This window comes from Falco naumanni, chromosome 8, assembly GCF_017639655.2.
Source record: "Falco naumanni isolate bFalNau1 chromosome 8, bFalNau1.pat, whole genome shotgun sequence".
Classification (NCBI taxonomy): domain Eukaryota; kingdom Metazoa; phylum Chordata; class Aves; order Falconiformes; family Falconidae; genus Falco; species Falco naumanni.
In genome coordinates, this window is record NC_054061.1 from 39,439,412 (window position 1) to 39,459,315 (window position 19,904).

General features: G+C 65.7%; 4 protein-coding genes across 8 annotated transcripts; 2 read left to right on the forward strand and 2 right to left on the reverse strand.

The window, feature by feature from the left end:
* Positions 1 to 272: 272 nt before the first annotated feature.
* LOC121092425 (angio associated migratory cell protein) lies at positions 273 to 4,621 on the reverse strand. Its single transcript, XM_040603446.1, has 11 exons — positions 4,475 to 4,621; positions 3,998 to 4,150; positions 3,460 to 3,579; positions 3,165 to 3,304; positions 2,905 to 3,049; positions 2,663 to 2,746; positions 2,330 to 2,445; positions 1,859 to 1,962; positions 1,268 to 1,358; positions 815 to 969; positions 273 to 545 (listed from the first exon to the last, which is right to left on the reverse strand). The coding sequence occupies exons 1-11, from the start codon at positions 4,560 to 4,562 to the stop codon at positions 470 to 472; spliced, it is 1,272 nt and encodes a 423-aa protein (XP_040459380.1). The 5' UTR covers positions 4,563 to 4,621; the 3' UTR covers positions 273 to 469.
* A 171-nt stretch (positions 4,622 to 4,792) lies between these two features.
* Positions 4,793 to 16,833, forward strand: PNKD (PNKD metallo-beta-lactamase domain containing). Of its 2 annotated transcripts, XM_040604373.1 has the most exons (10): positions 4,793 to 4,888; positions 5,246 to 5,456; positions 14,019 to 14,134; positions 14,363 to 14,475; positions 14,699 to 14,757; positions 14,908 to 15,000; positions 15,243 to 15,406; positions 15,528 to 15,614; positions 15,722 to 15,837; positions 16,017 to 16,833. In XM_040604373.1, the coding sequence occupies exons 1-10, from the start codon at positions 4,825 to 4,827 to the stop codon at positions 16,188 to 16,190; spliced, it is 1,197 nt and encodes a 398-aa protein (XP_040460307.1). In that variant the 5' UTR covers positions 4,793 to 4,824; the 3' UTR covers positions 16,191 to 16,833. The 2 variants fall into 2 exon arrangements, with proteins under 2 accessions (XP_040460307.1, XP_040460306.1); XM_040604372.1 differs by lacking the exons at positions 4,793 to 4,888; positions 5,246 to 5,456 and adding an exon at positions 12,657 to 12,838.
* On the reverse strand, positions 6,223 to 13,428 carry TMBIM1 (transmembrane BAX inhibitor motif containing 1). Of its 4 annotated transcripts, none has more exons than XM_040604367.1 (12): positions 13,327 to 13,428; positions 8,979 to 9,239; positions 8,790 to 8,872; positions 8,635 to 8,699; positions 8,449 to 8,502; positions 8,261 to 8,311; positions 8,027 to 8,066; positions 7,814 to 7,851; positions 7,499 to 7,586; positions 7,297 to 7,392; positions 6,996 to 7,049; positions 6,223 to 6,892 (listed from the first exon to the last, which is right to left on the reverse strand). In XM_040604367.1, the coding sequence occupies exons 2-12, from the start codon at positions 9,211 to 9,213 to the stop codon at positions 6,749 to 6,751; spliced, it is 948 nt and encodes a 315-aa protein (XP_040460301.1). In that variant the 5' UTR covers positions 9,214 to 9,239; positions 13,327 to 13,428; the 3' UTR covers positions 6,223 to 6,748. The 4 variants fall into 4 exon arrangements, with proteins under 4 accessions (XP_040460301.1, XP_040460302.1, XP_040460304.1 ...); XM_040604368.1 differs by lacking the exon at positions 13,327 to 13,428 and adding an exon at positions 12,190 to 12,358; XM_040604370.1 differs by lacking the exon at positions 13,327 to 13,428 and adding an exon at positions 12,139 to 12,358.
* Positions 16,834 to 17,224: 391 nt separating the features above from the next.
* Positions 17,225 to 19,740, forward strand: LOC121092594 (ciliogenesis associated TTC17 interacting protein). The gene is made up of 9 exons (XM_040603831.1): positions 17,225 to 17,300; positions 17,514 to 17,714; positions 17,847 to 17,902; positions 18,241 to 18,327; positions 18,464 to 18,634; positions 18,817 to 18,941; positions 19,023 to 19,099; positions 19,199 to 19,287; positions 19,516 to 19,740. The coding sequence occupies exons 1-9, from the start codon at positions 17,225 to 17,227 to the stop codon at positions 19,738 to 19,740; spliced, it is 1,107 nt and encodes a 368-aa protein (XP_040459765.1).
* Positions 19,741 to 19,904: the final 164 nt, after the last annotated feature.

The window sequence follows — 19,904 nt, forward strand, 5'->3', positions numbered from 1 at the left end:
TTTGGCTTGTCAATGCATGTGGCCTTGCCCCAGAAGGGGTATTTGGATAATTACTGTATTGTAGAGCAAATTACTTCTGGTGATCTCTGTCTTGAGGGCTGAAGTGGGGGTGCTGTGCCCAGGTCTAGGAGTGAGTAGCCTGTTGTGTTAGGGAACTCCTGGACTGCACAGAAGAGGATTGTCCTACCCTCAGTGAGCAATCTGCACCCTTCCCTCCTCCCCTGACGCCTTTGTTTCTCTTCCCCCCAACAAGCAGAGTGGATGGCATACAGTTAAGTGAAATAATTTATATAATTAAAAGACATTTTCATACAAAACCCCACACTTGGCCCCCAGATGGTGAGGGCAAAGCAGGGCAGGCGGGAAAATTACAAAGCACACACTGGAGAAGGGCATGAAACCCGTCTCCCTCATTCCTCTGTACACAAGCCCCCTGGCAGAGCCAGGACACCATCCCTCAGCACAGTTCCTAGCGATCAGGGCGCTGGACACAGAACACTTTGGCTTGGTGGTCACCAGAGGTCGTCACCACAATGGAGGCATCCCTGGGGGAGACAGGGCTCAGAGATGGGGCTTTGAGCATCCCTCACCAACACCCTTAGCCCAGCTCTGATCTGCCCTACTCCCCCTTGAGACCCTCAAGTCTCAGCATGGACCTGGTTTGTGCCCCACCCCCCACCGCCCCCCCTTGGGACCAGACCCCAGGGGCACCCAAAGGAGAGAGCTCATGATTCAAGTTCCTGAGGCTGGAGGCCCCTGCCACCCCTGGTCTACTCTACCCCTCAGGGAAAGGGTCTAGGAGTTTCCTGCTCACTTGTTGACGGCGAAGTCGAGGATTTCGGCTGAGTGCCCTCGGTACTCGCTGATCATCTTCCCCGAGCGGGCATCCCAGAGCCGCACAGCCCCATCCAGGCTGCAGGTGTACACCACGGCTGAGCTCTCCTCCCACAGCAACTGCACAATCCCTGACTGGGGCAGGAGGACGCCACAGAGTAAACACTGGGGTTCCCCAGCAAGTCTCTGCTCCCCCCACATGCCCCACCCAGTGTTGTCTGCCATCCCCACAGACAGGAGAGCCAGACCCCAGGGCCAGGCTCTGGGGCACATCCTGTGCGCAGGGACTGCGGCTGCCTTTGGGGAAGCCCAAGGGGCTGAGGGAGAAGTGCAAATTGGGAACTGGCCCCAGGAAAGCCCCTGGCCTCCAAGGGAGATCTCAGAAGGGCCCAAAGCCCACCCCCAGGCCTAGGAAGAGGGGGCAGGGCAGTACCTCATGCTGGCACTTATGCCTCAAGCTCTGTGTAGAGAGGTCGTAGATAGCCAGCGTGCCATCCAGGTAGCCTACAGCAGCCAGTGGCATCCTGCAGAGAGGGGAACAGGCACTATGTGGGCCTGGGAGAAACCGGGATGGAAGCATGTGGAGAATCAAGGCTGAAGGCAAACTCTGTGCTAAAGACTACAGCATATCAAGAAGATGAAGGACAACCCAGTGGCCAGACCATGAAACTCCCCGATCAGGAAACCTGACAGGACAGTCAAGAGTCAGCAACCAACCCAAGGTTTACAAGGGAGAAGATAATGTCCTGGTAGGAAAGATCCCCAGCAGCCATGTCTAGAGGGTATCCTGGCCAAACAGTGGTCCATCAGGCTAGCCCAGACACCCCAACGTGGTGGGGGCAGGACTGGGCAGCTGGTGTCCCTTGTCCTCTGTGTCACACCCAAGTGACTCGGGATCTCCACAGCCAGCTGGGGAGGACGGAGGTGAGAGAAATGGCAGCAGAATGAGCACAAGAGGTGGAAATGGATGTTTGTAACAACCCTGTTAGATCTAGCATTGAAAAGCAGCTGTCCCCACACTCACACGTTACAAAAGCCCAGCGACTCCACCGAGTTGGACTCTGCCTCCTCGCCTTCGCCGGCAGGGGCCTTGGGGGCCATGCTCTCCATCTTGAACACACACACCACCTGGGTGGAGGGAGGCGGACTAGTCCCCGAGGGGAGGGAAAGGGGACCCCCAGCCGCACCGAGGTCCCCTTCCGTACCCGGGATCACGCCTACGTTCCCTGGACACCAAGGCCCAGCCCGACCCCAAAAAACCTCAGGTCCTCAGCGCTAGCAAGGGGGAAACTCTTCCAGGAGCCCAGCGGAACCGCCCTGGGGAAGCGGTTGTGTTGGCGAAGGGCGCCACCTGCTGGCTGCCGCTGGGCACCACAGGGCTGCTGGGGCCGGCAGCGCACCGATCCGCCCGGAGACACGGGCCCGGCGCACGACAGGGGCTCGGGAGGCCGGTCCCCCGGGGTTCCGGGCTCTGCCCCCACTCACACGGACCCACCTTGCCCGTAGCGGAGTTGACCAGCTTGGCGTGACAGTCCACAGAGCCCGTCATGATCAGACTGCCGTCCTGGTTGCTAGCTACACACGTCAAGGGGTCCTGGTGGCCATCCTGGCCTGGGGGGCGATGAGGAGGGGCATGAGCTCCACGTGGCCTCTCTGCTGAGACCCTGTGGGCCTCGAAACCCACCCTCCTGCAGCCTCCACCCTGCCTGGCTCCAGGCTCTGCCCAACAGCACCTGGACTCGGAGGGTTCCACCACTCCACCTGGCAGGCACTGAAAGAGGCGGTTCCCCAATTAAGGAGCATTCCAGGTGATTAACCTCTTCCCTACCTTTCAGAACATGCAGTGAGGTTCCCTGCTTCAGGTCCCAGATGCGCATGGTCCCATCCTCATACCCCACCACCGCTCGCTTCCCTGGGTGAGACAGAGCCAGCAGATAGAGCCAGAGCTCCCCTTGTCCCTCCACCTCCTGGCTCAGCAACAGACTGGCAGAAGCAGGAGGGCAGATGATGACAGCTGGGATCAGTCACAGAGCTGCTGACATTCCCCACCCAACAGCTCCTGTGCCTCACCATCAGGCAGGATCCTGCCACATGTGGCTGGGCACGCAGGGCCCTGGAAGGTTTTGCAGTCTCCGCTGGGGATCTTCCACATCCAGGAGTTCCCATCAGCTGTGCCCGCCAGAAGCACATGGGCTTGAGGGTGCCACTCCATCCACTGGGCAGAGAGAGGGACAGACAGCATCATGGGGGTGGCATCCCTCCTGCCACCCAGATGAGTCCCAGATGCCAGACCAGGAGCTCCCCACAGCACCAGAGGTCCCACCACTCACCTCCAAGTCTCCCACCTCAAAGGACCACACTTCTTCCTTGGCATCCACCCGCCATACTTTGATAAGACCAGACATGTCACCCGTGGCCACAAACACAGAGTCGTGACTGAAGCCAGCACAGGTGACCGAGTCCTTGTGTCCTGAAGACATGGGGGACAGAGACTGCTCAGGCCAAGCCATGAAGGACAGCCAGGAGCCTGACTCCAGCAGAGCATCAGCTGGGAAAGAGCACGTCCAGAGAGACATGGCTGGGAGGAGACACAGCCTCTCACTTGGACAATTTCAAGTGTCTCACCTGAGCACTCAAACAGGAGCTCTCCATCGCTCACACGCCACACAAAAGCCTTGTCGTCCTCCCCACCTGTCACCGCCAACGTGTTGGTCTTGGGGTCAAGGCTCACACAGAAAACAGAAGCTTCACAGAAGAATAAAGACAGGCTGCATGGCCTGGATGCCACTCATGCCTCACCTGACATTCCCAGGGGATCCAAACCCCACATAGCACTGGGTCTGGGCAGGATATCAGCAAGCTGAACCTCCCAACCCAAACCAGTGGGAATCAATTCTTCCCATGGAGGAAAAGCAGCACAGGCTGTCTGCTGAGCCCAGGGCGAGCTGCCATGGTAAGCGGCCCAAATGGCTTCTCTACCAGAATGTAAGGTAGAAACGAGCGCAGCTGAAGGCAGCACTGAGTCAGGACGGCTGTCCCAGGAATGGCTAGGAGACAACAGCCTGGCAGAGACCTGCTGCACCCCCTTACCCTGGGGAATGCCAGGGAGGGAGCAGGCCCTGAGGGAGACCCCCAGCTGCGGCTACCTGTGCCCATCACTCACCCGAGTGGAGGGAGAACGTGACCTCGCTGTCATCCTGTGCCTCCATGCTGTCCTCCACCCCCTCATCATCCTCCGTCTCCCAAGCCTCAGCGCTGGGCTCTTCCGCCCCCTCATCATCAAAGTCTACGTCCTCCATCTCGTCAGCCAGGTCATCTGCAGAGAGCAAAGGTGAGAAGGCAGCTCAAGGCCTGCCCGGCTCGGCCATCCAGGGCAGGCGGCTGCGGCCACGGGGGACCTGAGGGACGGGGCAGCGCGGGGGAGACGCGCGATCCCGATGCCGCCGCGGCCAGGAGCCCCGGAGCAGAGGAGCTGCAAAGGAGCGAGGCGCCACCCGGGGAGAGGCCGCGGGCTGAACGGGTCGGGGCCCGTGGCCCGGCCTGGCGCAGGGGCGGGGCCGGAGCGGGCCCGGTGCGCCGGCGGGAGGCCGGAGCCCCCGCAGGTCCTGCCCGGTGCGCAGCGCGGTGCGCCCCGTCTCACCCGGCCCGGGCGGGCCCAGCTCCACCACCTCGATGATCTCCTCGTCGCCGTGGAAGCTCAGCGCCCCCGGGCCCTCGGCGGGCTCCATGCCGGCCTGCCCGCGCACCCCACCCCGCCGCCGCCGCCGCTGCCGCCGCTTCCGCCGGTCGCCCCGCCCCGGCCAATCCCCGCCCGCCGCCCTCCCGTCACAGCCAACCCCGACCCGCGTTCTTACCCGGGCCCCGCCCTTTCCGCCAGCCGGGTAGCCCGCCCCCGCCCCACGCGGTGTGCTCTGGGAGCTGTAGTTTCCCGCGCGCCGCCCGGGCAGCTCCGCCCCCCGGCAGCCCGGCGCGCGGGCGCCAGCTCCCGGCATGCAGCGCAGGGGCCGCGCGCCTGCCCGACCCGCCATGGCGGCGTTGCTCGGCGGACTGCGGGGTAACGGCGGGCGGAGCGCGGGGGGGCGGAGCGCGGTTGGGGCCCCGGGAGCATCTCGCCACCACCCTCAAGGCACGGCCCCGCGGCCCCCGGCGCACAGCCTCGGGGCGCCCCCAGGGCCGGCCCCGCCCCGCCCGCCTGAGGAGAGGCCCTGCGGTCCCGCCCCCCGCGCGTGGCTCCGCCCCTCAGCCTTGCCCCCACCCAGCGCGGCTCTAGCCCCGCCCCCCCGCCGCGGGGGCACGAAAGAGGCTAGGACGGGGCAGAGGCGGGGGCAGGGCAGGAGCCTCAGGCAGCCTGGGCTGCGCCCCCTACAGGCTGCCCCATGGCTGCCCCTCACTAACACCTCTCTCCCCACAGGGCTGCTGGTGGCGGTAGGACCAGCAGCGGGTCCTTCCAGGCCTTGGGCGTCGCTGGCACCTCCGGGCACACGGCTGTTCAGGCAGAGCTGCCACCGGCTAGTGGGGCCACAGGCCAGCCCGGAGCCTGGCCGTAGCAGGCTCCCCGAGGGGGTGGAGTACATCCCCACACGCAAGGCCAAGAACCCAATGAAGCCAGTGGGGGTGGCCTGGTGAGTGGTTTGGGCAGCGGGAGAGGCTCAGCACAGGGAGGCTCCACTATTCTCTGGGGTCTGGTTTGGGACCAAGGGGGCCCCAGACGGCTGCAGTGCCAAGCAGGGGGGTGTCCATGCCACTCTAGGGTGGCACAGAGCCCTTGTTTCCCCAGCAGCTCCCTCCATCTCCTGCCTACTGGCTGTCCTGCAGGGCCATCGGATTGCCCTCTGGCATCATCCTCTTCCTCCTGGCCAAGCGCGAAGTGGACAAAAAACGTCTGGAGCAGCTCAAAATCCGCCAAAAGATGATGGAAGCCAACCAGGGCGAGTACGAAACAGAGCGATACAAGAGGGTGGCCAGGGGAGCATAGCCAGGTTGCCCCTGCCCCCAGCCTGGCACCTGTGATACCTTGAGGGGATGTCAGCCTCGTGTGACATGAAGCACTGGCATCTGCCCTCCCTGTCGACCCAGCAGGCTGGGTGTGGGGCTGGGTAGGGACAAATAAACCTCATCCTCAGTGATGGAACAACTTGGTGCCGCTGCCGTCACTCCCTCAGTGCTCAGCCTGCCCCCACAGCGCAGGGGCCCAGCTCCTCTGCCACCAAGGTTCTGCCCACAAGGGCAGACGGGTACAGGCAGGGGAGGGAGGCCAGGCCTGGAGCAGCTTGACCTTGTTTTTTTCCGCCCCAAAGTTGGGTTTGCACTGCCCCACACCACAGCCTCCACTGAGGCTGCCCACAGGTTTTTCGGGGGAGTCGCCACACCAGTAAGACTGGGACTGTCTGGAAAATTAAAGTGTTTTATTTAGCAAGTGCAACTTTGCCCATGTCCGTGGCTCCAGGGCATCTGCAACGTGAGCTCTGCCACGAGTCCCTCCACGGGTGTCCCAGCTGCCCCCTGCCCACGCTAGGCACTGCCACAGCACGGGGAGGGGGGCATGGCCAGAGCAGTGTTTAAGGCACCAAGTGGTGACACCAACTGGGCTCTGTCAAAAAAATCCCAATACAATCCCAGCGGACACTGTCAGTTCCCCACACCCCAGCAGGACTGTGGCAGTCCACTGCCAGCCTGGCACTGCCAGCAGGGCCTCAGCAAGCAGTGCTGAGGCTGGGCATTGCCTAAACACTGGCAGCCAGTCTCCCCCACCGCCCTTGGAGGCTTGTGGCAGGGCGATCAAGGGAAGCAGTTTCCTTAGCAGCCTACGGGTAGGGATGCTAAAGCATTAGGAGTCATGGGAAGTGGCCATATTCTGTACAGAGGCCAGAGGAGGGGTGAGGGGTAGTGGGGGTTGACAGGAGTGGTCCCAGGGCTAATCCCGGCCCACGATCTGCAGGAGGAACGTGAAGATGTAGATGATGTCAGTGTAGATAGTGAGGGCACCGTAGACATACTCCTCAGGGCTCAGTGTGTTCTTCCTGTTCCCCAGCACAAGTTGGGTGTCATAGGCAAGGAACTGGGGGGGCAGAGGGTGTCTCAAGACAGGAACCAAGGCAGGGGGATTCCCCCCTACCCAGTCCTTACCTGATACCCTCTGCCCATCCCAGCCATCAACTCACCAGGGTGAAGGCAATGGCACCAATGGCCGCGTACAGCATATGGAGCCAGGGCACCTGCGCAGGGAAGGGGACATGGGCAGGGTGAGCCAGGTTGCTGGCACGCAGCAGACAAGGCAGGGCAGGTCCTGCCCGCACCTGGCTACCGAGGAGCTGCCGCTGATGCCGACGCACCCTCTCCCTGCAGGCAAACTGCCAGCACCACACCCTGCTTCCTGGCAAAGAAGGACCACCCAACCCCCCCTGCCCATACCACCCCTGGGGACACCTGTGGCACCACAGCCCCTCTGTCCTCCCCACTCACATATTTGAAGGAGAGGACGATGGCTGTGACAATCCCAGTCACCATGACCACGATGCCCAGCACGCAGAAGAGCCCAGGACATGATGTAAAATCAACCTGCCGGGGCAGGGGGACACATATGTCACAGGAGAGCCCAGGTGTCCCTACCACCCACCTCCCTGCGCCTGGACCTCCACAGGGCAGGGCACATCCCCCTACTTGCCTTGGTCTGGAAGCAGAAGATGGTGACAATGATGGCCACAATGGCAGTGATGAGCATGGCGATCAGGACGGCATTGGTTCGGTACATGCTGCAGATGGAGGGGACACCAGAGTCACCCCACACTTAGGCATCCTCCTGCCAGGGGGGTGTTGGTGACACCCCCCCCCAGCCCTGATCCTGGATAGGGGCCCCTCCATCCCCAAGCCCAGGGGACCAGAATGTCCCCCAGCTCCTGGCAACCTCTCATTTGAGCCAGCTGCATGGCCAGGACAGGAGGGCCCCAGTTCCTGTCACTGCAGCATCCCCGGGGCGTACCTGGCGATCGTGCCTGTCATCAGCCCCATGGCCAGCGTCTGTGGGAGAAGAGAGAAGGGTGGGCTCAGCAGACTGAGCGGCACCATGGTGGCCAGCAGTTCCTGGCTGCCCCCCACCTGCCCATGCACCCCCCTGTCCCTCCCAGCCCGCCTGGGGAGCTGGGATGCCACGGGGGCACCCCCAGGCCCCTCCTGCCAGCCCCAGCCCACTCACGAAGATGCTCAGCAGGATGATGTTCCAGGGGAAGCGTCTCCTGGGGATGAAACAAGGTGAGAGAGGTGAGCTGGTGACAGGGGCCACATTACGTCCCCCTGATCCTCATGCCTCAGGGGCAGCGCCAGGCAGGGACACCCCCTCCTGACGACCTGGAGACACCCCCCGTATCCACTGTGTGGGTATGCCATGGGACACCCCCAACCCCAGGGGTCCCAGCCACCAGCAACTCACCGGGGACCCTGGCAGCAGGCCAGCACCAGGTAGGTCACCAGGAACACACCACTGCAGAGAGAGATGGCAGGGGTCAGCCCTCTGACCACCCACCAGGACCCCTCCTGGGCTGGGAGTCTGTGATTGTGGGGTGCCAGCTAACAGATGGCACCCCAGAGGGGGCAGGAGCTGGCAGACCCCCTACTCACTACGAGGCATAGTAGATGGCAACGTTCCTCTGGACAAAGGAGCGGACAGGGGAGCTGTGGGATGGGAGAGACGAGCATGAGGGAAGGGGGACAGCAACTACTGTCCCCCCAGAACCCCACCCCAGGGGACATGGGGCCAGGCTCTCCCTTTTTGGGGGCAAAGCTAAGGAAGGACCTTCCACTCACACAAAGGTGAACACGGCAATGATCCCCACCGTCACCAGCAGCTGCAGGGAGATGATAGCGTAGACCTGCAAGAGACAGGGCGGTGAGCACCCAGCCCCCCACCCTGACAGGCACCCCCCCACCCTGACGGGTGTCCCCAGCTCCCCAGGACTCACCTTGCGGATGAAGGTGTGCCGGACTTTCTTGTCATCCCAGTCAACCGATTGGAAGGGGGAATCATCCCCGATGCCACTGTCGCCTGCAGTGGGGGACACCCCTCAGCACCAGGGTGGGCTGCACAGCTCCCCCATAGCATCCCTGTTTCTAGTGCCCCCCCAAAAAATACCCAAGCTGCCCCCACTTACCAAACCGAATAGGCATGGTGGGCATGGCCATCCCCGGCTGGGGGTACCCCCCTGGCTGTGCATACCCCCCTGCTGCAGGGTACCCCCCTGGCTGTGCATACCCTCCTGCTGCAGGGTATCCCCCAGGCTGCGGGTACCCCCCAGTGTAGTGGGAGGGCTGGGGGTACCCCCCTGGTGGTGGGGGGTAGAGGGGGTTCTTGTCATCGTAGGGAGGGGGTGCGTTGGGCTGCGCCATGCTGGCTCCCAGTCTCCCACAGGCACCTGGAGGCGAGAGAAGGTGGTGGGGAGGGGGGTGTCAGTGCAGGTCCCCCTCCCTGGGCAGTACGCATCCCCGTCAAGTGAAGCTGCAAGTGCAGGGACACAAGGGACAGTGGAGCCACAAAACCTCCGCCTCCCACTTTAATAGCAGCTTCTAACTAATGACAAGCTGGCCCCAATGCCAGCAGGTCAGTGAGACACAAGGGACATTTGGCCAGCTGGGGCCACCAGCATTCCTGTGCCCTGAGTCCTGCGTCAGTAGCCAGCCACCGGCAGGGCAAGGCCACGAACTGACTCAAGCTGTAGCAGGGACATGACCTCTCCGGTGAGGATATGACCCCTCTGGGCTCTGCAGCCCACCCCGCCATCGCTGACCCACGCAGATCCCCCACTGCCCACCCCTCCATTTTGGGGGTGCCCCCCACCCAGCAGCCCAGTGGGTCACGCAGGGGCTCCGGAACTCCTGAGTCCCCCCAGGGAGTTATAGGGACAACTGCCACCCGCGTCACCTCAGATGGAGGTGGACACGTCCCCAGGGAGGGGAGCCAGGACCCCCCTGAAGCTGAACTCTCCACGCCAGCTGCACTGGGCCCCCTTGCAGAGCCCCCGGCAGCCATGAGCAGCCAGCCTGGGCCCAAGGCCAGCTGCTGGGATTAGCCCTTGGAGGAGGAGGAGAGGGAGAAAGAGGAAGAAGACAGGATCTCCAAGGCCAGGAAAACAACGGCACTGCCAGGAGCCAGTGCCAGGCCTTTACCCGTCTGCCACCCCCGGCACTGCCACTGGCGGATGCCCACCCCAAGCCCCAGGCAGATGCCAGAACCCGCCACGTCCCCTCTGCCTGTAACAGTGACGTGACCCCAGGACCATCCCTGGGAAGGAACCAGGACTGGACTCCACTGGGAGTGGGCTGGGAGACGACTGGGTGCTTCCTCCAGCATGACGTCAGTGCTTCCCATGGCTGGGCTGGGCGGGTGGCGGAGCAGGGGGGCACACCCGAGCCAGCCATGCCAGACCAGGGGGAGCAGCTCAGGGTCCATCCCTCCATCCTTCCCACCGTCTGTCCCAGCCACAGCAGAGCTGTCACGGCTGTGCCGCCCTTCTGCCATCACGATGATGGCGGTGCTGAAAATAACCAGCATGGCACTGACCACCTGACCAGGAAGTTTCACTTCCACTGTTCTGCGGTTTCCCAAAAAACAGCCGGTGCCCCCCAGCACTGCTTCATCTGTAGCGCCTGGGAAGGGCCCAAAATAGGAGCCTGACCCCAGGAAAACCCCTGTGGCTGGCACCTGGTTAAGGGGAACCAGAGTCCCTAGGAGAGAACCCAGGCACCTAGGGAAAGCGGGACTCACCTGGCCAGCACGTGGTCACTGTGCAGGTCCCACCCTGGAGGCGTCCTACCCTATGCCCATGGCCAGCAACCTGTGGCCAGGGTCTGCCAGTTGCCCCAGTCCCCCCTGTCCCCACGCCACTGGGGTAGCCTTGGGAACAGGGAAGGAACCAGCCTGATGGGTCCCTGTGGCCGCCGCACCCAGAGAGGCAGGCAGCACCCTGCACCCTCCCGGGGCTACAGCACCGCACAGCCCCAAAAGCAGAGGTCACCAGCTCAGTGGCCCTGGCATGACGTGTTGTCCCCGGGGACAGGGTGCTGTTCTGCACTGGCACTGTGACTCAGCACAGATAAGGCACACGTGGTGGGGACCAGGGGTGCAGGCGGGTGTCACCCCCAGCACAGCCCCATCAGGCAGCGTCTCCGCTGGCTGCCTTGGCCTTCCTGCCAGGCTCAGGCTCCTGCCACCAGCTCTGCGGGGACCCTGGGGCACCAAGGGCCACCTTGGGGGGGGATTAGCGGGATCGGGGGGGGGGCAGGGGAGGGGGCGGCCAGGGCTCCCCGCTTTCCCCATGGCTCCCCACAGTGAGGCTGCCTGGGAAAGCATTTGATTTCTCAGAAGAGCCTGGAAGCTCCCACCAGTATGGCACAGCTTGGGAAGGCACGGCTTGGGACAGCACAGCCCGGGATGGCACAGCCTGGGACAGCACGGCACGCCCTGGGACGGCACGGCCTGGGACAGCACGGCACGGCTCAGTACAGCACAACTCCGTACGGCACGGCCCAACAGAGCACAGCACAACTTGGCCCGGCCCGGCCCAGCTCAGCTCGGCAGGGCTCACGCCGGGGGGGTCGGTGCGCCCCCCCCCCCCCCCCCCCCCGCTCACACGACACGAGTTTGCAGGAGCTCAGCATCGCCACCGCGCCTCTGTCCGCGCCCACTGCCCGCCTCCGCGGGGGACGGCGGTGCCCCCCAGTGCCCCACGCCAGGAGCCCTCACACCGTCCACAGCCGGTCCCCACGCACCCCCCACGGTGCCACGCCGCACCCTGCCGGGCACCGACCCGTGCCACCACCACGGGCTCCGTGGGGGACACCCTGCACGGCACAAAGGGCGCTGCCACCCCTGTCCCGCCCCGAACCACCCCACACCGCGCCCCTCCGCGATCCCGTGGGGTCTGGAAAACGGCATCAGATCCCGCCCGTGGGGGTCCCGTCCCCCCGCGTCCATGCCCGCGGGGTCCCACCCCGTCCCCGCGCCCACCCGCCGCGCCGCACCTCGCCCCGAAGTGCCCCACCCGCCCCGGGGACGGGGCTGGGGGGGTCGCAGCGCGTTCCCGCCGTTCAGGGACCAGCCTCCCACCCTCGCCCGGTCCCCGCCGCCCGCCGGGACGCTCGGTGCGGCGCTGGGACACCCCCCCGCACCGGCTGCGGGCCCGGAGGGGGCCGGGACAGGGGGGTGGGGGGGGGCAAAGGCGGCCGGAACCGGGCCGGGGGGGAGCCGGGGGAACGAGAGGAACCGCGGGGTGGGGGACGGGGGTCTCCGTGCCCCACCCGTGCCAGCGGCCCTACCTGGGAACCGGGAATGGCGGGGGGGAGCGGAGCGGGGCCGGGCCGCCCTACCTGCTGCGCGCTGCTCCGCTGGGCTGTGGCCGCGACGAGCCGGGACGGGGCGGACGGGGCGGGGGAAGGCACCGCCCGCCGCGCCCCCCTGCGGCGACTCCGCGCCGCTGCGCCCCGGGGTGCCGCGGAGGCCGGGCGGGGGGCGCTCCCCTCCTGTTGCTGCCTGGGACCGACCCCCTCGACCCCCGCCCGCCGAACGGGGCGCCAGCCGCCCCGCCCGCGCCCTCCCTCCTGCCGGCCCTGACGTCACTTAGGGACCCCCTTCTCCGCTCAGTGACGTCACTGGGGGGACACCTTTTGCGGCGCTGGGGAGAGGGGAATCCCCTCCTCTCTCTGCCGGTGACGCGGCCGGTGTGTCCCCCCTCCCCGGTCCCCGCGGCAGTGACGCAGCGTGACCAGCAGGGGGCGCGGCGGGCGCGGCGGCGGGGGGCGGTGGCGTGACGCGCGGGGAGGCGGGGCGGGGCGGCATGGCCGCGGGGCGCGGGGGGCGGCACCCGGGCGATGGCGGGGCCGCGCTGCGGGTGGCGGTGGCCGGTGCCCGCGGGCTGGGGGCCGCCTGCCTGCGCCGCTACCTGCCCCTCCGCCGCCTGGCCCGCCGCGCCGCTGCCGCCCTCATGGCCCTGGCCGGCCCGCTGCTGTTCCGCGTGGGGTGAGTGTCCGCCGGTGCGCCCCGCCGGGAGGGAGCCACCGCCGCCCGCCTTTGTTCTGCCTGCGGCAGGAAGGGCCCGTTCTCCGCTGCTTGTGCAGAGCTCCCCGGCGATGCCAGCGGGGCCAGCCCGGCGTGCCCCGGCCCCGCTGGCATCGGGAGGCCGGGCTGGGGCTGGGGGTGTGCAGCCGGCCAGCCCTCCACGGGTGCTCAGCCCGCCCAGGTCGGCGGGGCGAGGGCAGGCGGTGTCAGCCAGGCTACGGGGGGGCTTTGCGGGGCCGGGAATCACCCACCGGCTCTCCGAGCACGGTGGCGGTCACCCTCGTCTCTGACGCTCCTTTCCTCGGGTCTGATCATTAACCCACCCCGGTGCCCAGCCGTGGCCCTGCTGCCCGGTGCTGCAGGAGCGCCCACTGCCCGGCTTCGGGCTCCTACCACCCCCTAGATGCAGGAGACCCCCAGCTTCTGCCAGGATCCCTCCTGCCATGTACCCGCTGGTGCCAGTGCGGAGGGTGTAACCACCCAGGGGGATGCCCTTGGCCCAGAGATGGGCTTTACAGCCCGGGCTTTGCATGTCCTTCTTGGCACTGGTCCCCAGCCCCAGCCCAAAACGCTGCTGTATAAACAGGGGTCCCCCTGGACCCCCAGCCTGCATCCGTTGCACCCCTGCATGGCACATGCCATGGGGCATTTGTCGCTTCCCTTTTCCCCAACCACTTTGGCTCCTGCTTCCCTTTTTCCCAGGGCTGTGGCACCCAGGGCCAGCCCTCAGAGCAGGGTCAGCCCTGGGCATGGCCCTTCTGGCAAGGAAGGGGACACACCGCACAACACACCCGGGGATGCCTGGCTGTCAGAGTGCTGCTGCAGGCAAATCCCTGAGGCTCCAGCCCTTCCTAGCGAGCAGAGCCCTCCTGGACAAAGTGACGGACACCCCCGCGGTGATGTCGCCCCTGGCCCTTGCTGCCCAGAGCAGCTGGGGGGACATGCCTGAGGAACTGATTCTGCCCTTGCTGTAGATCAGGGACAGGGGAGGGGGAACGGATGCCACCTTCAGCCCCCGCGCATGGGAAGGTGACCTCGTATGTGTGCCCTGTGGGGGTCATGGCCCTGGCAGCAGCTCCCCCCGCAGCTGGACTCCTTGGAGGGGCCGGGGTTAACGCCAGGCGGTGTCTGCCCTCCCCAGGTACAGCCTGTACGCCCGCACACGGCTGGGCTACCTCTTCTACCAGCGGCAGGTGAAGAAGGCCCGGGAGCGGTACCCACATGGCCACTCTGTGCCCCAGCCCTGCCGCTTCCCTGGTGAGTCCTGGCAAGCCCCACCACTGCCGTGACCCCGTCGTGTCCCCCCGCCCTGGCACTTCAGGGTGGAGAGGGGTTGCCATTGCCAAATTGCCCAAAGCATGTTTAACTGAGAATTTGATTTAAGGTGTGGGGAGTTTGGCCTGTCCTCCCCTTTTCTGGGCAGGGGCGTCATGCCCTGATGTCTGTCTGCCTCTCCATCTATCTATTCATCTCCTTCACCCCCAGGGTTGAAAATCCTACCCATTCCCGTGCTCTCCAACAACTACAGCTACCTGGTCATTGACACTGGCTCTGGCCGGGCGGCTGTCGTCGACCCCTCAGACCCGCTGGCTGTGCAGGTGAGACCCCCACAGCCCCCCCAACCCAGTGTTCGGGTGTCCCCAGGTGAGGGTTGGCATCTCTGGCTTTTTTTGGGGGAACATCTGTCCCTAATCTTCAGCCTTTAGTGCCTGGGACAAGGTTGGAGGGTGGCAGGGCTTGTTCAGTCTCTGGGGAGCTAGGGGAGGGTTAAGGGTCTGTGTCCCCCCAAGATCTGTCTGTCTGTTCTCCCCCCATTCCCAGGCTGCCATTGAAGAAGAGGGGGTGATGCTGGAGGCCATATTCTGTACCCACAAACACTGGTAAGGGGCAAGAGGGGGCCCTGAGGGCGTTGGTGGCTGCTGTGGAGGGTGCCCGAGCTGAGGCAGCCCCCAGCCCTACCCCCCAGGTTGCAAGGGGTGGGGGAATATGGGGGGCAGCACATTTAGGGGCGCTGATCTCCCTGTCTGCAGGGACCACAGTGGGGGTAATGCAGCACTCTGCCAGCAGCATGGATCCTGCAAGGTATATGGCAGCGCCCTCGATGCCATCCCAGAGCTCACCAAGTAAGTCCTGCACCCCACATCCCCCACAGCACCCCTGTAATTTTGGGGGAGTGTGTGTCAGCCCAATCACCATTGTCTGCTTCACCCACACACCAGTCCCTGTAGTACCACATTGTCTTCATGGGCAGAGACCTGGCACACTTATGACACTAGTGCACCAGGAAAGGGTTGTATGGGGAGGTGGGTGTTTTGAGGTGCTGGGGCGGGGGGCACCCTGACCATGCACCCTGTGCCCGGTGCAGCCCACTTGCAGACCGGGAGAAGGTGAGCGTGGGCTGCCTGACCTTTGAGGCGCTCACCACGCCTGGCCACACTGTGGGCCATATGGTGTACGTGCTGGATGGCGGGCCCTTCGGCGGCCCCCCCTGCCTCTTCTCTGGGGACCTCCTCTTCCTTGCTGGCTGTGGTGAGTGTGCCCAACCCCAGACCTGGGTGGCTGGGCCGGGGGGATCAGTCCTGCCCTGGGAAGGGCTTGGGGGGACCTCCCCAATCCCCTCCCCATGACAGGTGGTTGTGTGGTGGTCCAGGCAGGCTGTTTGAGGGCTCCCCTGAGACCATGCTGGCCTCCCTGGACGTGGCTGTGGGCTTGGGTGAGGACACACTGCTGTGGCCGGGTGAGTGTCCCCAGCAGTGAAGCAGAGCTGTCAGCGTCCCCCCCAGCCCCTGCTGCCAAGCTGGGATGCCAGACAGGAGCAATGCTAAAGGGTACAGGGGTCCACAGGCCATGAGTACGCGCTGGAGTGCCTGACCTTCGCCAGCCTCCTGGAGCTGGACAACCCCGCGCTGGAGCAGAAGCTGCGGTGGGCAATGCAGCAGCGTCAGGAGAAGAGGAGCACGGTGAGGCTGGAGGGGTCCCCTAGCTGCAGCCCCCACACCCCAGCACCTTGCGGGATTCCCCATCCCTTGGCTGGAATGCTGCACCCCAGCACCCCCTGCATGGTAGGGTGCGTAGGGGAAGGTGGTGTTGGGGAGGGGGTCCCACGCTCTGGCAGGGGTCTGAGCGGCTGCCCCCACAGTGCCCCTCCACGCTGGGGGAGGAGCAGACCTACAACCCCTTCCTGCGGACCCACCGGCCGGAGCTGCAGGCGGCACTGGGGCTGCGGCAGGGCAGGGGGGAGCACCCTGACGCCTTCCGTGCCCGTGTCCTCAAGGAGGTGCGGCAGCGCAAGGACCTCTACAAAGCCACCTAGACCCACCCCCCCATCTTTCCATGGGGCCGGGTGCTGCTTGGACACAGGGGGCCTGAAGACTGTGTGGTTTGATTTGCTGTATATCTCCCTCCTGGGGTGCTGAGTTGGGGAGGGAGCGGAGTGCACACCCCCACCCCATGGGCACCCCCCTCCGTGGGCACCCCATAAGTGATCCCTGCCTTTGCTCCCCCAGACTTGGGGGTCACCAGCTACCACGTGGAAGCACCTCGATGCCCCTTCTGGGTGTCTGTAGCCCCCCACCCCACTGCTGGGACTGTAGGGATGGCACCAAGGGCTTTTCCTAACCCACTCAGCCCCGTTTTTGTGGGAGCCTCCAATTCACACAGACATTGCTTCCCCCCAGCCAGCACTCAGGGAGCCCCCCCCTTCCCCTGCCAGCCCCCAGTGCCGTGCATCTCCTTTGGGGGCAGGGGCTGGGATGGAGCCAGCAAGGGGAGGGGGGGGGCAGCACTACCTCCAGGCAAGGGGCTCTTCTCCAGCACCCCATGCTTGGTGCCGGAGCCCCCCCTGCACACACACACGCACAGAGAAATGGGGCCATGGGGGCACGCTGGTGGGATGCTGCTGTATTGGGGACTGGATACCCACCCAACACCCCCACCCCACCCCCTGTAAAAGACTGGATCGGATTTGTACCTGTTTGGTCTTTTCTCTGCGCGGCCGGTGGCCCCCCCCACCCCGCGAAACCCCACTGCGAGGTCGCTGCCCCTTTAAGAGGCGGGGCCAGGCCGTTGCTGTAGAAACGGCTGAGGCGTCGCAGGGGGGTACCTGGATCCGATCCGGGCAGGTCTGGGGGCCGGGGGGAGCCCCGGGGCTCGGCCGGGGGGCTCGGGGGTGTTGGGGAGGCTGCGGAGGGCCGGGGGTGAGGATTGGGGGGCGACGGGGGCTGGGAGGGGCGGTCACTATGTCCCCCCCAGGGTTACACATGTGGGCACGGGGGGTGTACCGCGGTCTGGGGGAGACGTGCAGCCCCCTTACCGGGGGGTCCGGCAGCAGGAGCCCCCAGGCTGGGCATGGAGCCCCCCCGCGAGTGCCGGCAGGAGACCCCAGCCATCAGGGAGGCAGCCGCCGAGTTCCTGAGCCTCATCGGTGGGTCCCCGGCCCCGCGCTCCCCCACGTCCCCCTACGCCGTGCCCTGGGGATCCTCGGTGCAGGGGTGGGGGCCATCGGGTCCGGCAGGAGGAGGACGGGTCGGGGGGGCTTGGGCTGGATAGCACGGTGAGGGGCTCAGCCCGGGCTGCAGGGCGGGGGGAAACTGAGGCAGGGGGTGCCCCGGGCAGGGGTGACGGCTCCCCCGCGCAGGGCCGGAGGAGCTGGAGCGCTGCCTGTTCGCCGAGACGCTGGCGGTGGTGGCCGCGGAGGGACAGGCGGCGGGGCAGCGGTGGGCGGCAGCCCGGTGGGCGCCCTACGAGCGGGAGGGCGCGCCGGCACGGCGCTGCCTGCTGGTGCAGGCCGGCTCCCGCAGCAGGCGGCACGGCGTGCCCGCCTCCAGCACGCTCAAAGGTGAGCCGGGGTGGGGGGTGTACCCCCCTCCCCAGGGCTGGAGCATCCCCGTCCCACCGGCCCCCAGGGCTGGGGTGGTGGGCACTGCTGCAGCGCCAGCAGGGTGGACTGAGTGTGGCTCTACTCTGCCAGCCTATGTGACCCTGCAGCTGGAGACCCTGGAGCAGGAGGAGCAGGAGCGCCTGGAGGTGACTGGTGTGGCAGTGGCAGTGGCATGTCCCCTTGCATGTGTCGTTCCCCCCCTGCCCTGGGGTGTGCCCTGCAGCTATGCCCTCCTGGGGGCTGTACCCTATGCAAGGTCGTTGCGGGCAGCTGGGTGTCCCCTCCCCAGCTGGGATACCACCTCTGTCCCACCAGCTTGGTCCCCATCCCCTCCTCTGGGTGGCAGCTGGGGCAGAGAGTTTCCCATAATGCATCTGGTGTGGTACCCTGATTGAAAGGGGTGCTGAGATGTGCCACCTCAGAGAGGGGGTGCCCTGGCTCTACCCTCCACCCTGTGTGTGTGCCGTCCCCCTCCATTCTGCAGCTCAGAGCACACCCCATAGTGAGAAGGACCCACATGGTGAGCCACCAGCATGGGATGACTGTCACAAAGACCTTCCAGGAAGGAAAGGTGAGGGGGGGGGGGGGGGGGGAGCGGAATGTCTCACTCCTCTACCCACCAGATGGGTCACATCCTGGGGTGGGATGCGGTGCATGGGGCTGGTGAGGCTGTAGCTGTCCCATGAGGTGGCCAGGTCTCTCCACAGGCAGAGCCACACTGCTGGAGCTTCTCCTACAGCTGGGCCGAGCTGCAGGGGCTGGTGCTGGAGGGGGCCAACCTGCTGCTGCTGCGGGTGATGGCGTGCCGACAGATAGTGCCTCCTGGCCTCGTCTTCCCGACCATTGACACCGAGGGCCACCTCTGCACCTCCAGCTACGTGAGCTGCTGGCCAAGGGGGGCCTGTGGGATGGGGAGGTCTGGAGCAGCTTGGGGTGCCAGGGTGGGAAGTGGGAGATGGGAGTGAGTAGAGTGTGGCTGACAGCATGGGGGGACGTGGGGATGGCACCCAGGGCCAGAGGTGACTCCAGGACAGGGGTGACCCCTGTCTGTGCCCCCCAGTGCCCCCTGGGCATCCAGCAGCAGGCAGTGGGCTCAGCGGAGGCAGAGGTGTTTGTGATCAAGCGAGCTGTGCACACCAGCACTGGCGTCTCCACCATCTGGCACAGCAGCTTCCTCCCCAGCGGGTATGGATGGGAGTCCGGCCGGGGGCAACCCCAGCCCTGTGGAGACCCAGGAGAGGGGGTCACCAGCTCTTCCCCCTGCAGGCGTTTGGCCCGGCTGGAGCAGGTCGGCTGCCCGATGCTGGTGCTTCTGCAAGATGAGTCTGTCCTTGGCAAGACAGGTACTGAGGGGGGAGGCTTCTGCCCCCCAGCATGGGCAGCCCCAGCCCGCTGTCTGGCAGCCAAGTGGGGAACACCCTGTCCTGCCTTTCTGCTGCCAGATGGGGTCGAGCCTCAGCCCCCCTTCCCCAAACAGCCCCTGGACTGGGAGGAGGACATCCAGCTCTGGTCCTGGTTCATGGACAGGAAGGTGAAATGGGGGAATGGGGACAGGGAGACATGGGGCTGTGCCACTCCCTAGCAGGGTCTCCCCCTGGGGTGCCCAGGAGGTACAGTGTGGGGGGCAGGCTGGCCAGCATCCTCTCCCACACCTCCTCAACCGTGGGAAAGGACTCAGGCATCCTGCCCTCCCCACCCTGGCACAGCACACAGGGTGGGGACACTGGTGCCCGTGCCCACCCTGGCCACCCCACCACAGGAGGAGCTGCAAGCGTCCCATGCCGCCTATGTCCAGCAGCACCCCGAGCTCCGGGCGCTGCTGTCTGACTTCCTCCAGGCCCTGCTCCTCCAGCAGCCCTGTGACCCCATCTCCTTCGCTGCCCAATTCTTCGCCCACCAGCAGCGCCCCAGGACCCCCTTCACCTCTACTGGGGCTGCCAGCCCCAGCCCCCCACCTCACCGCCCCCTGGCTAACAGGGAATAAAGCTGAGAGCGGTGCCTGTCCAGGCTTGTTTGCTTTGGGGAAACTGAGGCACGGGGAGGGCAGGGGGTGCTGAGTTGCATGCTAACGCCCCCCATGCCAGTCTGGGGAGGACCCTGTCCACCTCCCAGCTGTTCTAGCCATCAATTAGGGGGGGGGGTCTGGGT

What these genes read in the sequence shown, in the direction of transcription:
- LOC121092425 (XM_040603446.1), bottom strand. Translation starts at nt 4,562, where the DNA reads ATGGAGCCCGCCGAGGGCCCGGGGGCGCTGAGCTTCCACGGCGACGAG. An exon ending in CTCACTGCATGTTCTGAAAG is followed by an intron (nt 2,446 to 2,662) that starts GTAGGGAAGAGG and finishes ATCGCCCCCCAG; the next exon opens with GCCAGGATGGCCACCAGGAC. An exon ending in TCGCTGGGCTTTTGTAACGT is followed by an intron (nt 1,359 to 1,858) that starts GTGAGTGTGGGG and finishes CCCTCTCTGCAG; the next exon opens with GATGCCACTGGCTGCTGTAG.
- PNKD (XM_040604373.1), top strand. Translation starts at nt 4,825, where the DNA reads ATGCAGCGCAGGGGCCGCGCGCCTGCCCGACCCGCCATGGCGGCGTTG. An exon ending in GCCATCCCAGAGCTCACCAA is followed by an intron (nt 15,001 to 15,242) that starts GTAAGTCCTGCA and finishes TGCCCGGTGCAG; the next exon opens with CCCACTTGCAGACCGGGAGA. An exon ending in GGACACACTGCTGTGGCCGG is followed by an intron (nt 15,615 to 15,721) that starts GTGAGTGTCCCC and finishes AGGGGTCCACAG; the next exon opens with GCCATGAGTACGCGCTGGAG.
- TMBIM1 (XM_040604367.1), bottom strand. Translation starts at nt 9,213, where the DNA reads ATGGCGCAGCCCAACGCACCCCCTCCCTACGATGACAAGAACCCCCTC. An exon ending in TCATCCTGCTGAGCATCTTC is followed by an intron (nt 7,852 to 8,026) that starts GTGAGTGGGCTG and finishes CTTCTCCCACAG; the next exon opens with ACGCTGGCCATGGGGCTGAT. An exon ending in TCGTCCTCTCCTTCAAATAT is followed by an intron (nt 7,050 to 7,296) that starts GTGAGTGGGGAG and finishes TTCCCTGCGCAG; the next exon opens with GTGCCCTGGCTCCATATGCT.
- LOC121092594 (XM_040603831.1), top strand. Translation starts at nt 17,225, where the DNA reads ATGGAGCCCCCCCGCGAGTGCCGGCAGGAGACCCCAGCCATCAGGGAG. An exon ending in CGAGTTCCTGAGCCTCATCG is followed by an intron (nt 17,301 to 17,513) that starts GTGGGTCCCCGG and finishes TCCCCCGCGCAG; the next exon opens with GGCCGGAGGAGCTGGAGCGC. An exon ending in CCTGGTTCATGGACAGGAAG is followed by an intron (nt 19,288 to 19,515) that starts GTGAAATGGGGG and finishes ACCCCACCACAG; the next exon opens with GAGGAGCTGCAAGCGTCCCA.